This window comes from Pogoniulus pusillus, chromosome 37, assembly GCF_015220805.1.
Source record: "Pogoniulus pusillus isolate bPogPus1 chromosome 37, bPogPus1.pri, whole genome shotgun sequence".
In the NCBI taxonomy this organism is placed as follows: Eukaryota; Metazoa; Chordata; class Aves; order Piciformes; family Lybiidae; genus Pogoniulus; species Pogoniulus pusillus.
In genome coordinates, this window is record NC_087300.1 from 7,268,874 (window position 1) to 7,283,093 (window position 14,220).

The window sequence follows — 14,220 nt, forward strand, 5'->3', positions numbered from 1 at the left end:
CCTGCAGGGACAGAACGAGGGCAGTGACTTCAAACTAGAGCAGAGCAGATTTAGACTGGATGTTAGGAACCAGTTCTTTACTATGAGGGTGCTGGAACACTGCAACAGATTACCCAGGGAGGTGGTTGAGACCCCATGCCTGGAGATATTCAAGCTAAGGCTGGACAGGGCTCTGGGCAACATCTGCAGGGACTGGATGATCTTTGGAAGTCCCTTCCAACCCAGACCACTGCATGATTCAATGATCATCCAGTTCCAACCCCCTGCCATGGGCAGGGACACCTCCCTCTATCCCAAGTTGCTCACTCAAGACATCATTCAACCTGGACTTGGACACCTCCAAGGAGGAGACATCCACAGCCTCTCTGTGTAACCGTAAAATCGAAGACACTCAAAGAGCCTCCCACAGGTTGTCTCTCCCCCTACCACACAATGCAGAGGTGGAATTTGGCTCTAAATCCAGCGAGATGCTGAGGTGTTGGAAGGTGCCCAGAGAAGGGCAGAAAGGATGGGGAGGAGACTGGAGCAGAGCCCTGTGAGGAGAGGCTGAGGGAGCTGGGGGGGTGCAGCCTGCAGCAGAGGAGGCTCAGGGCAGAGCTCATTGCTGCCTGCAGCTGCCTGCAGGGAGGCTGTAGCCAGGTGGGGTTGGGCTCTGCTGCCAGGCAAGCAGCAATAGAAGAAGGGGACAGAGCCTGAAGCTGTGCCAGGGCAGGTTGAGGCTGGATGTTGTTAGGAAGTTGTTGTCAGAGAGAGTGATTGGCACTGGAATGGGCTGCCCAGGGAGGTGGTGGAGTCTGTGTGGCTGGAGGTGTTGCAGCCAAGCCTGGCTGGGGCACTTAGTGCCATGGTCTGGTTGCTCGGCCAGGGCTGGGTGCTAGGCTGGGCTGGCTGAGCTTGGAGCTCTCTTTCAGCCTGATTGAGTCTGTGATTCTTTTTGCAAACACCACATTTGGCTGTTCCCATCTGTCCATTCCATTTTTAGGTATTTAGAAACCCTCTTCACCCACTTTATCACTTCTGGTATCATTCCAAACAGAAACAGAGCCAGCCTCATGCTTCTTGTAAGGACCAGCAATGCCTGGGCTGCTTTTAGAGCACTGAAAGTTATTTAGAACACTAAAAGTTATTTTATAACCAAAGAACACTGCACCTCCTTTTAACACCATCTTGTATTAGAGGTGAAACAAAAACTGCAAAGAAAAAATGAAAGGACTTTTAAGGGATTTTAAGGTGAAACCCACAGAGATAAGGTTGTTCTTGCAGCAGGGTCTGGAGAACAGGGCTGGTGAGGAGCAGCTACAGGAGCTGAGGTTGTTTAGTCTGCAGAAGAAGAGGCTGAGAGGAGACCTTCTGGCTCTTTCAAGCAAAGCCTGGATGAGGCACTTAGTGCCAGGGTCTGGTTGATTGGACAGGGCTAGGGGATAGGTTGGATTGGATGACTTTGGAGGTCTCTTCCAGCCTGGTTGATTCTATGAATCTAAGTGATAGGATGAGAGGAGAAGGCCTCAAGTTGCACCAGGGGAGGTTTAGGTTGGATATTAGAAGAAACTTCTTCACTGAAAGGCTTCTCAGAGCCTGGCACAGGCTGCCCAGGGAGGTGGTTGAATGCTCATCCCTGGAGGTGTTTCAAAGAGGCAGAGATGTGGTGCTGAGGGACATGGGCTAGCCCCAGCCTTGCTAGAGTTAGAGAATGATTGGACTGGATGACCTGAAAGGGCTTTTCCATCTCAAACAACTCTGGGATTCTGATTCCTAAGCACACAGGAGGAACCCTGGCCACAAGGAGAGGACTGTGTCAGGATAGCAAGGCCCACACAGACTGCTCTTGGGCACAACCCATTGCTGCAAATGCTAACTGCCTGCCCAGCCTCTGTGCTCTAACAGATTGACCTTTTTGGATTCATTCCTTTGTTTGCCTGCAGGGGCAAAAGCCTTTCTCCCACCCCAGATCTGGAACCCACTCAACCTTCAGCATTAATTTACTGTAGCTCTTTAGCTGTCAGCTTAAGGACTGCACAGCTGCATAAATAAAGCTGAACCCTTCCCATTCTATTAGAGCTCCAACACAGGAAGGTAGTAAATCTGAGCTCCACCTCTAAAAATTCACATTTATTCCTATTCCAATCTAACTTTTAGCCAGCATCAAATTTATCACACCTGCATGTAATAAATATGATAGATCTGTGTATGGCTATGCAGAGAGATCTCTTCTAAAAACCAAGAGCTGTGTTCAAGCCAGACAGAGACATGACAAAAGCACTGAATTCTCTGGTGCAAAAGCAACAACCAACCTGCCTTGTTTGTTGGTGAGGTCTGGGAATGGATGCTTCAGAAGGTGCAAGTGAGCACTGCCTTTTTCATGGAATGGTTTGGGTTGGAAGGGACATCAAAGATCATTCATGGGCAGGGACACCTCCCAACAGCCCAGGTTGCTCAAGGCTTCATCCAATCTGGCCTCCAGAGAAGGGACAACCACAGCCTCCCTGGGCAATCTCTTCCAGTGTCTCACCACCCTCACTGGGAAGAATTTCTTCCTAATCTCCAGCCTAAATCTTCCCTCCTCAAACTTTAATCCATCCCCTCTCAGCCTATCACTACATTATTTAACAGAGAGATGCTGAGGTACTGGAAAGTGTCCAGAGAAGGGCAGCAAGGCTGGGGAGGGGCCTGGAGCACAGCCCTGTGAGGAGAGGCTGAGGGAGTTGGGGGGGTGCAGCCTGGAGATGAGGAGAGGGCTCAGGGCAGAGCTCATTACTGTCTACAACTACCTGAAGGGAAGTTGTAGCCAGGAGGGGTTGGGCTCTTCTGCCAAGCAACCAGTCACAGAACACGAGGACACAGCCTCAAGTTGTGCTGGAGGAGGCCTAGGCTGGATGTTAGGAGGAAGTTCCTGGCAGAGAGAGTGATTGGCATTGGAATGGGCTGCCCAGGGAGGTGGTGGAGTCCCCATCCCTGGTGGTGTTGAAGCCAAGCCTGGCTGGGGCACTTAGTGCCATGGTCTGGTTGCTTGGCCAGGGCTGGGTGCTAGGTTGGGCTGGCTGAGCTTGGAGCTCTCTTCCAACCTGCTTGATTGTACTCTATTCTAATATTTACTTTCTTTGTAAGGTTTACTCTGTTCTATATAAAAGCTCTAAGCCAACCAGAAGCTCTACCAGAAGATGAAGCCTGCACAATGTCCCTTCTAAGAAGGAAGGTCTCTCCCATGCACCAATGTGCTTTGATGAGGCCACACTGAAGGGAGATTTTCAGAAGCAAACTTCCAGAGCTGTCAGCTGCAAGCCAAGCACTGAGAGCTAAGCACTGCTCCAGACACCAGGGCACATTCTGGTGAAGAGGAGAATCTGGACCCTCAGCTCACGAATTCATCACAACTTCAGAGGTGTTTTAAAGCACCTGACACATCGAGGGCCCAGCCCTAGGTGCTTGCTCTACTCAAGGAGAACAAACAATTGGTACTGCTACCCAGAGCTGTATGAAGCAGACAATGCTCAGCTTACACTTGGCACTGCCACACAGAGCTGAGATGTGAAGTAAAGAGGTAACACAGAAATCTTCCTGTGTTACAGCTGAGGGACAACCACCTCACAGAGGTGCTACAGCTCCTGCTTCACCTGGTGAAGGCCAGGACCCTACCAGAGGACTAAGAGCAGCAGTGAGGCTGCAGGTATGGACCCAGCAGTGAGGTGTTCACTGTCCCAGGGGGAACAGAGCAGTGTCCTCAGGGCTGGGACATGGAGGCTGTAGCTCTTACCCAGGTTCAGACTTGAAGAAGATCCATGTGAAGATAAGGAAGGTGGTGGAGTCTGCGAGTGGCCAGGTCCTTGGCTGGGCAGAGGCATTCCCACAGGTCCAGGAGAGGAGGAAAAGCCCAGGCCATTATAAAAACTGTGTCCTATGGGTGTCAAACTGCTGGATGTCCTCTTGTACAGGTCACTGCTCCCTGTCAAGGAGTCTCGGCGGGAGCCACTGCCCGTGTTGGAGTTAGCAACTGCAAAGAGGAAGAGAAGAAGGTTGGCTGATAGTCACAAGCTGCCCCAGACAGCTTCAGTACAACAGCATCTACTCAACAACCTCACTGCACCAGGCTGCTGTTTTCCTGAGGGTGTTGTCTGTGCCCCAATGAAATGCATGAATCCAACCCACGTTGTTAAGGACCAAGTAGAAATCCTTGGCTTAAAAAGTTAGCTTGGATCCTGCCTTTGTGGTTTTCAGACTGATAGAACAGGTGGAGAAATGCAGCTCCAAACATCCACAAGCAGATCAAGAAGATAAAAATCTCCCTAAACAAAGTGACAGAGCAAAAAGAGAGTCACAGGTGGCACTGACTTGGAAGAGACCCTCGAAGGTCGTTTTGTCCACCCCCACTGCTGTCAGCAGGGAGACATCCAACAAGAGCAGGGAATGACAAGGAACTGTCAGCTGTTGGACACCAACTTTGCCTCTGAACCCTTGAGTGAAGGTCTGTGCACTTCAGAGCTCTTTTTGCCTTGCTTTAACAGAAGCTGTTAGATTGCTCTACAAGCACTGCCTGCTGTTTATTCTTTGACCATTAGAGCTCAACCAAACCCAAGAGGAGGTTTTTCTCTCTCCATGTTTACTCAAGGTGTACAAGCTGCAGGTATATCTGCTTGAAATCAGCCTCCATCAGGCTAAAAAGCAGTTCCTGTTTGCAGCAGGCTTTCTTGAGATGAAAATCATCATTTCATTTCACAGAAAGCCAGCATTTATTGAGTCAGTTTTTGGCTGTTTGTATTTTTTTGAAGGGCTGTCTTGACAATCAAACACAAACTCTTTAAATGCACTGTCAACACCAGGCCAAAAAAAAACACCCAACTCAATAATCAAACCAAAACCCACCCCAAAATCATCAATTCTGCATGAAAAGCTTGTTTAATAAATAGTGAAATTGTTAACTGGGGTGAATGAATCATTTCTCATGACTGCACATGAGCTGCAGAAAGCAACAGCCTCCTGGGTTTATTCACTGATGGAAGGAAAACAGGTTTGTGCATCTTGGCAGTGAGCTAACCAGCAATTGAATTCAATTAGCTACACAAAGTGGAGTGAGGGAAGTGAATGCTGTGTTTAGCTGAATCCAAGGTGCTTCAACTTCTCAGGCTGGCTTGAAGAGGAAAATGTTTAGAATCACTTTTGTTTCAGGCTGGGATTTGCTGCAGTGAGAGTGTGTCCCTCAGACTCGTCTGAAGAAGCAGGTTCAAAGGGCATGCTTTAACTTGTCCTTCACGTTGATGAAAGCAGGAGAGAGTTCAGGAGGTAATTACTACCTCTGAGACTAAGCAGTAATTAAAACAATTGTTCTGCTTCAGCAAAACAGACCTAAAGAACAAACCTGACCCACAGACAAGAGAACTTCTTTGGTGTGAGGGTGCTGGAGGCCTGGAGCAGGCTGCACAAAGAGGTTGTGGAGTCTCTTGTGGAGATTATCAAGGCCCATCTGGATGTGTTCCTATGTGACCTGCCCTAGGTGATCCTGGTCTGGCAGGGAGGGTTGGACTTGGTGATCTCCTCCACAAGTCCTTTCCAAGCCCTGCCATTCTGTGATTCTGGTTTGGATTTATTCTGTAAGAAAACCTCTCTGTCTCCAGCTGCCCAACAAACTCATCAAAACTAAACCTGCACCTAACATTTCCTAAGCACAGGAAGGGATGGGTTTTGGTGGAAGATAGAAACAGTTCCAGAAGCAAGCATGGAAACCACCTTGCACCAGCTCTTTAGGAATCACTGGGCCATTTAGCCTGAGGTAAGAGTCAGCAGATCCACTTGAACCACAGAGTGGGCTGGGTTGGAAAGGACCTTAAAGATCATCTTGCTCCAAGCCCCTGCCATGGACAGGGGCACCTCTCACTAGACCAGGCCCCTCTCCCTCTTGAACTGCAAAGCCCAGCACTGGACTGAGTACTCCAGGTGTGACCTCATTAGGGCAGAAAGGGAGGAGAGCCTCTCTCAGCCTGCTGGCCACATCCTTCTTGATGTCCCCCTGGATGCCACTGGCCTTCCTGGCCACAAGGACACACTGCTCCTTATAGGGGGAGCTTCCTGTCCCCCAGCAGCCCCGGGTCATCTCTGTGGAGCTGCTTCCCAGCAGGTCCCCCCTCACCCATACTGCTGCAGGAAGCTGTTCCTCCCCAGGTGCAGGACCCTGCACTTGCCCTGGTTGAACCTCATAAGGTCTCTCTCCCCAGCTCTCCAGCCTGTGCAGGTGTGGCTGGATGGCAGCACACCCTGGGATGTGTCAGCCACTTCTCCCCGTGTTGTGTCATCAGCAAATTGGCTGAGAATCCACTCTGGACTTATCCTGATTAAGATGCTGAGCAAGAATGTAATGAACCACAGGCTCACAGCATGTCAGGGGTTGGAAAGGACCCAAAGACATCATCCAGTCCAAGCCCCTGCCAGAGCAGGACCAAACAACCAAGCTCAGGGCACACAGGAACACATCCAGACAGACCTGGGAAGGCTCCACAGAAGGAGACTCCACAACCTCTCTGGGCAGCCTGTGCCAGGGCTCTGGGACCCTTCCAGGCAAGAACTTCCCCCTTGTGTTGAGCTTAAACCTCCTGTGCTGCAGCTTCCATCCATTGCTCCTGTCCTGATCCTTGGGGAACACCACAAGCTGCAGGCCTCCAAGGAACTACAGTCCCTTCTGCCCCTAAGAAGCTGCTTTCTTACCTGCTGTCCCAAATCCTCCCAGTGCAGAGCCCAGCGTGGCTCCCAGAGAGCTGCTGCTTCCGAAGCCCAGGGAGGTGTTGGCAGGCTGGGCAGAGCCCTGGGAGAAGAGTGAGCTGCTCTGGGAGTTGCTGCTGAGAGAGTTGTTGCCGTAGAAGGAGCTGGATGCCAGGTTGTTGGTAGGCTGCTGCTGGGGCTGGGGTTGGGGCTGCTGAGTTCCTAGAGGGCGAAATGGTCCATTCGTGGTTCCCGCCAGGCCACCTGCGGCACCGTTGGCTGAAGCTGCAGCTGCTGCGACCGCTGGGGAGACAGGAATGGGAATCACAGACTGGGAACCTCGTGGAACCATGGGATGGACTGGGAAGGGGCTTAAGGATCATCCAGTTCTAACCCCCATGCCACAGGGAGGGATACCCCACACTAGCCCACGACACTGATGTTATCCCTAGTTAGATGGAATGACTTGATGCTGCAATGGGAATTGTATTAAAGGGGTGGATTGTGGCGGTTTGAGCTGATGTTCTAGCTCAGACATAGGGGAGAGGTGAACATTCCAGGGATAGAAGCATAGAATCATAGAATCAACCAGGTTGGAAGAGACCTTCAAGATCATCCAGTCCAGCCTATCATCCAGCCCAGGTTGCTCAAGGCTCCATCCAACTTGGCCTTCAACAATGCCAGGCTTGGAGCTTCCACAGCTTCTCCAGGTAAAGCTACTCCAGTGCCTCACCACCCTCATGGCCAACATCTTCCTGATGCCTCATCTAAATCCAGATTCTTCAGTATGAAGCTACCACTTCTTAGTCTTCATTCTTCTCCAAGCCCTCCCAATTTAACACTCCCACATGTAGCATGGAGACCTTCTGGCTTTATACACACCTCTGAGCATCTGAATTCCCTCATGGCCCTTCACTCCTTACAGAGAACAGCCTTCACCCCTGCTCCAGCCTGGGCAGAGGAGGTGCTTTTCCCCACACAAAGTCTTTTAGGTCGCCTTTTCCAGCCTGCTACAAAGCCCAGCTCTCATCTACATCCAGGTCCTCCTACTTTCATAGCAGCCTGCAAGTTAAAACTTCACAGGCTCCTTTTAGTAACTACAGATTTGTTTCTTCCCTCTCAGGATGAAAATCTCCCTTTCACCCAGACCCTGCAGAAAGTCACTTGGCTTTGAATGGGAGATGTCCCTTTCACCTCAGACCCTCTTGGCTTTGTATGGGAGATGTCCCTTTCACCTCAGACCCTGCAGAAAGTCTCTTGGCTTTGTATGGGAGATGTCCCTTTCACCTCAGACCCTGCTGAAAGTCTCTTGGCTTTGTATGGGAGATGTCCCTTTCACCTCAGACCCTACAGAAAGTCTCTTGGCTTTGAATGGGAGATGTCCCTTTCACCTCAGACCCTGCAGAAAGTCTCTTGGCTTTGAATGGGAGATGTCCCTTTCACCTCAGACCCTGCAGAAAGTCTCTTGGCTTTGAATGGGAGATGTCCCTTTCACCTCAGACCCTGCAGAAAGTCTTTTGGCTTTGTGAGATGTCCCTTTCACCTCAGACCCTGCAGAAAGCCTTTTGGCTTTGAATGGGAGATGTCCCTTTCACCTCAGACCCTGCAGAAAGTCTTTTGGCTTTGTGAGATGTCCCTTTCACCTCAGACCCTGCAGAAAGCCTTTTGGCTTTGAATGGGAGATGTCCCTTTCACCTCAGACCCTGCAGAAAGTCTCTTGGCTTTGAATGGGAGATGTCCCTTTCACCTCAGACCCTGCAGAAAGTCTCTTGGCTTTGAATGGGAGATGTCCCTTTCACCTCAGACCCTGCAGAAAGCCTCTTGGCTTTGAATGGGAGATGTCCCTTTCACCTCAGACCCTGCAGAAAGCCTCTTGGCTTTGAATGGGAGATGTCCCTTTCACCTCAGACCCTGCAGAAAGTCTCTTGGCTTTGAATGGGAGATGTCCCTTTCACCTCAGACCCTGCAGAAAGCCTTCTGGCTTTGTGAGATGTCCCTTTCACCTCAGACCCTGCAGAAAGTCTTTTGGCTTTGTGAGATGTCCCTTTCACCTCAGACCCTGCAGAAAGTCTTTTGGCTTTGTGAGATGTCCCTTTCACCTCAGACCCCCTTATCTTTGCATCTGGAGTCCCCCCAGCCTTGCACACACAGCCACTGAACACCACCACTTCCCAAAGCTATGACTGCTGCTGCTTGGATTATTTGAGCTCCCCAGATCAAACAGACACAAACTCCTTCCCTCCCTCTCAAGATCTAAGATTCAGATCGATCCAGTCACACAACATTTCCCAACAGCCAATTAAGAAACACAAGTTTGGAAACCAGCAGCACTGTCCTTTAGCAGATGAAACACAAGCCAGCGGTGCTCAGAACATCAAAACCCAACTGCTTTTGGTGTGCAGCCAGTTCCAAAGGAAAAGAAAAAGCAAAAGAAACAAAAGCTACAAGGAAACAATTAAAAGGCTCAGTTTCATCATCTTCTACTAACCCTGCAGACTGCTTACACACACAGATTTGTCCTGGAAAAGTCCTTTTAGAGCCTTGAACTCCCAGAGAACCCAAATAGAACCCAGAACACCTCAGGGTGAAGGCTGGGCATGGAGAATTTTCAGTATGGTGATCACCTGGGAGCTTCAACCTTTTATGAGGTGGGAAACTGGCTGGCAGCAAATAACTGCCCAGAAACTCTGCAAAACAAAGGAGTCTGGGTGGTGGTGCCTCTGGGAGAAGGTTCTGGAGGCTCAGCCCACAGTGAGCACAAAGGATGCTCTCAACAACAATCCCACAGTGGATCTCAGTGAGGGCAAGTTTGGGTCATCATCGCCAGCAGAAGCCAGAGGACTTCAAAGGCAACCTCCAGGAGGGATGAGGCAGATTCTCACTTGTAATGGCTGGGACTCACCTGCTTGTGCTGCTGAGGAGCTGATGATGACTGGAGCAGGAGCTACCAGACGGACAGGGGCCCCCAGGCCATTCCTGGCCCCTGCGTTCACCACCAGAGCACCAGTTTGGTCATAGTAAGCAGCAGGAGCCAGCACTGGGTAACCTGAAGGGGCAAAAGCAGAGGTGCAGAGGTGAGGCAGCAAGCAGCACAAGACCTGATGGATCAGCTGTGCTCAGGAATACAGGGCAAGAGAGTTTTTAAAGGGAAATCTGAAAAATGGGGTTGGTTTTGCTGCTTTTGAAGCAAAACCAAACCTCAAAGCCATGCTAACAATCTGTGCCTTGACACCAGTGAGACAGTCAGGTAGAGAAGACTTTGCCCCCAAACCCAGCACTGCTCTCAGTGTCAACTCAGTTATACAGATTCAACAGGGTCTCCAAAATGCAAAAGCTTTTCTGAGTCAGGCCTGTGTTGGAGTCTCTCTCATATGCTCCTCCAGCTCTCCCACTGCTGGAGCTGGTCGATGTGTGTGAGGAAGCAAGACCTGGAACTTCAAGTGATATGGTTTTGATGCTATGAAACAAAATCTATCTGTAATGAGTATCAATCTTCAGTATGTTGGCATCCACAGAGCAATAGGCTGGCAGCAGCTTGGAGGTGTTTAGGTACCTCACTAAAAAATGGTTTGGGTTGGAAGGGACCTCAAAGCTTATCTAGTTCCAATTCCCCTGCCATGGGCAGGGACACCTCTCACCAGCACAGGTTGCTCAAGGCTTCATCCAGCCTGGCCTCAAACACATTCAGGGAGGGAGCATCCAAAACTTCCTTGGGCAACCTGTGCCAGTGCCTCACCATCCTCACTGCAAAGAATTTCTTCTTCATCTCCACTCTCAATCTCTCCTCTCCCAGCTCAAAGCCATTGTTCCTCATCCTATCACTCCCAGCCCTTGGCAAAAGTCCCTCCCCAGCTCTCCTGGAGCTCCTTCAGCTACTGGAAGGCTGCTCTAAGGTCTCCCTGGAGCCTTCTCTTCTCCAGACTGAACAAACCCAACTCTCCAAACCCATCCCCAGAGGGGAGGTTTCCCAGCCTCTGATCATTTTTGTGGCCTCCTCTGGACCCTCTCCAGCAGCTTCAACTCCTTCCTGTGTGGGGGGCACAGTAACTGGACACACTGCTCCAGGTGTGGTCTCAGCAGAGGAAAGCAGAAGGGCAGAATCCCCTCCCTGTGCTGCTGCTCTCTCTGCTTTGGATGCAGCCAGCACACAGCTGCCTCTGGGCTGCCAAAGACCAGTGCTGCAATTGCACAGTTAAAGAGAACTCCCAGAGAAAAGTGAAGGGATTCTCCAAGGTGGCTCACAAAGAGAATGTTCTCTGTGGGGATTTGCTTTGCAAATCCAACCCCCAAGAACACAGCTCCCAGGAAGCTTGCAGTTTGGAGGCAGAGCTGTAACACTTCACTTTGTAACTCAAGACAGCAACAACTTTCTTCAATCATTAATGATGCAAGAACCATGAGGCTCTTCCAGGAGCAGATCTGAGGTCAAAATAATTCTGCTCACTTCCACTTGACCAGCAGGAGACATTTTACATGATTCCAAGCAATACTGTTGTTTTCCCTTTGCCATTACACTAAGATTCAGTATAAATCCAGTTGGATTTGTGTCACAGCCTCACAGATCACAGCCAGAATTCTTCCAGTAGCTTTTCTTGCAGCATTATGAAGTACAACAAACCCTGCTGCCTTTTTTCCATCTTGGTTTGAAGCCACTAGAAGAAATTAGGAAAGGGGAGTCCTTATCCTGGCAGAGATGGAGAGACAAAGCTGATGAACAGGACTAAGGAGATCCCTGGGGTTTTCCAAATCAAGAACCCAGAGCATGAGCCCCAAAGAAATGGGAAAGCAACTTCCAAGGGTAGCCAGCAAGCCTTTGGAGCACAGCAGCAGATGATCCAGCTGCTAACATCTGTTTTCATCTGTGGTACAGGCACCCAAATCCTGATTTCACTTCAGTGCTGTACTTGTAGCTAGGCCCATCCAACAGGCTCTCCAGATGCCTCCAGATTTACCCTAGAGACCAGCAGCATCAGGCCAGGCTGCAGCATGCAGGCACAAGACACAATCTTCTGACATCTCCCCAGGTGCTGGAGAAGCTGCAACCCCCTCAGAGCCCCTACCTGGCATCCCTGCTGCCAGGCCCTGCCCAAAGGCAAGGGCAGAATTGACAGCTGCTGCAGCCACCAGTGGATCAGTCTGCTGGCCCTGCTGGTTCTGGTTTGGGGTCAAAGGACGCTGGCTGGCTCCTCCACGGAGAACCTGGAGAAGACAGAAGCATGGATCTCTTTATTCTGGGACCCAGCAGCAAGCCACAATAACCAGACACTTCCAGAAGCATCAGCAGCAACCCAGCTAAGTTGTTGCACAGCCTCAGGACAGAGCTGCCTTTGCCACCACAGCCTTGAGACCACCACAGGCAAATGCAAAAGACCAAACAGGTAACACATCCCCTGTTGAGCTTATTGAGCAGAGTCTCAGACTGGATTGGCTGAGAAGGGACCATTAAAGATCATCCATTCCAACCCACCTGCAGTCAGCAGGGACATCTGCAACTGCAGCAGGTTGCTTAGAGCCCCAAACAACCTCACTTGGAATAGTTCCAGGCATGGGCATCTCCCACCTCTCTGGGTACCTGGGACAGGCTCTCACCACTCTCAGTGTCAAACATTTCTCCCTTCTCTCCAGTCTGAATCTCCCTCTTTTAGTTTCAAACCATCACCCCTCCATGTCCTGTCACAACAGCCCCTGATCAGAAGCCTATTCCCCCACTTTAAGTGCTGAAAGGCCTCCAGAAGGTTCCATGGAGCCTTCTCTTCTCCAGGCTGAACAACCCCAACTCTCTCAGAGGGCTTCCAGCCCTGCCAGCACTGCTGTGGCTTCCTCTGTTCCCATTTCTGTGCTGTGCTGAGAACTCAAGAGCTGGCCCCAACTCTGCAGGTGGGGTCTCAGCAGAGCAGAATCTGGAAGTGATTCATCATCTCACCTCTTTCCTTCCTTCATAAACCTTCACTACTCCCCCTCTGTTAGATGTGTTCAGAGGCCACCCGCCCCATCCCAGACAACATCTGCTCTGTGCCACACAAGCACCACTGAAAGCTCATCTCAGCTGAGACCTTAAAAAGCTTTCCTCAGCCATCAGTTGGGGGCTGATGACACGAGGTGACAGAGGGTTCTCCAAGCTGCCAGGCCCTGTACAAACCAGAGGCCTGGTGACAGGACTCTGCCTCATTGGAAATAACAACCAAAAGATCACACAGCAGCTTTCTAGGGAGCTCTGCTGCTTTGAACAAAGGTTGCTCTCCAAGGGGAAGATGGCAAAGTGACCTCTCCTGTAATTAACTGTGACAGGCTTGCTTTGCCAAAGCCTTTTACTTAGAGTGGTGATGTAAGAATCTGCACACACCAGAGAGGTCAGCTTGTTAAAAGAGTCATCCCTTGGTAGGCAGTGAGAGGTAACCTTGTGTTACTGATAGGAGAAAATAAGAGCCTGGGAGAGGATTCTGAAGTTATCAGAGTAGATGTGGGTCTCAATGCCAAAGCCTGAACTCTTCAGCCTTGGAAGCTTCACACATTCACAGAACCAAAGAATGGTTTGGGTTGGAAGGGATCTTAAGCATCACCTAGTTCCAAGTCCCCTGTCATGGGCTGGGACACCTCTTACCAGCCCAGGTTGTTCAAGGTCTCATCCAGCCTGGCCCTGAACACTTCCACAACCTCCCTGGGCAACCTGTGCCAGTGTCTCACCATCCTCATTGTGAAGAATCTCTTCCTAGTCTCCAGTCTAAATCCGCCCCCTCTCAGCTCACAGCCATTGCCCCTTGTCCTAGCACGAGAAGCCCTTGCAGAAGGTCCTTCCTCAGCCTTCCTGTAGGTACTGCAAGGCCACTATAAGGTCTCCCCAGAGTTCTTTCTTCTCCAGGCTGAAGAGGCCTCCCTCTTGCACCCACAGGAGAGTGCCAGCACTGTGTCACTATCAGAAAAGGCCTCTTCTAACACCACCAACCCCTGGGCTCTGCTCTGCTTCGCAGAACAGAAGCCAACAATTCAGCTGTGACTCTCTGAATGCCGTAACAGTGTACCCCAGAGCATTTCTGCTCCTTGCTTTAAGAAACCCAAGGCTCTTCTCAATCCCAACTAAGTGAAGCCAACTGTTCACCCTAACTGCAGGGAGCCCCTTACCTGCTGCTGGCCCTGCTGGGTTTGCTGCGTGGTTTGCTGATTTGCTGAGTTGGTTGCGGCAGCAGCGGCAGCAGCTTGCTGCTGGAAGAGGCTGGCAGGATAAACTCCCCAGGGTGTGACTCCGTAGTACTGGTGAGGAACCACTGCTGGACCTGGAAGGGGAAGGGAAGCAGTGAGCTTCTGCAGAGTGACAAGTGGTGCCTAGCAAAGCAAGGGCAGAAAGAGGCTACCGAATCCCATTTCAAGGGGATCACTTCAAATCCCGAGCAAATACGGAAGCATTCTGGCATTTCTGGTATTCCTCTGGGAAAAGCTTCCAAGTCAGACCTGAAATTTCATCTTTTCTGGCTTTCACCTTAATAGATGAGAAGGGCAAATCCTGCTACCAGTGAGACTGTTGCAGTTTCATGGGTATAT

At 50.6% G+C, this 14,220-nt stretch overlaps 1 protein-coding gene and 1 long non-coding RNA gene across 7 annotated transcripts in view; one reads left to right on the plus strand and one right to left on the minus strand.

The window, feature by feature from the left end:
- The window catches only part of LOC135190905 (uncharacterized), a 614,761-nt gene that overhangs the window by 178,627 nt on the left and 421,914 nt on the right, over positions 1–14,220 (plus strand). The gene's annotated exons all lie outside the window — the stretch shown is intronic.
- Positions 1–14,220, minus strand: part of PUM1 (pumilio RNA binding family member 1) — a 110,834-nt gene that overhangs the window by 29,189 nt on the left and 67,425 nt on the right. For all 6 annotated transcript variants that reach the window (XM_064172412.1, XM_064172408.1, XM_064172409.1 and 3 more), the window contains exons 10-14: positions 13,804–13,955; positions 11,745–11,883; positions 9,587–9,730; positions 6,691–6,987; positions 3,752–3,988 (exon numbers count right to left, since the gene is read on the minus strand). In XM_064172412.1, coding sequence (XP_064028482.1) covers positions 3,752–3,988; positions 6,691–6,987; positions 9,587–9,730; positions 11,745–11,883; positions 13,804–13,955 — 969 coding nt within the window. The remainder of the gene's footprint in view (positions 1–3,751; positions 3,989–6,690; positions 6,988–9,586; positions 9,731–11,744; positions 11,884–13,803; positions 13,956–14,220) is intronic.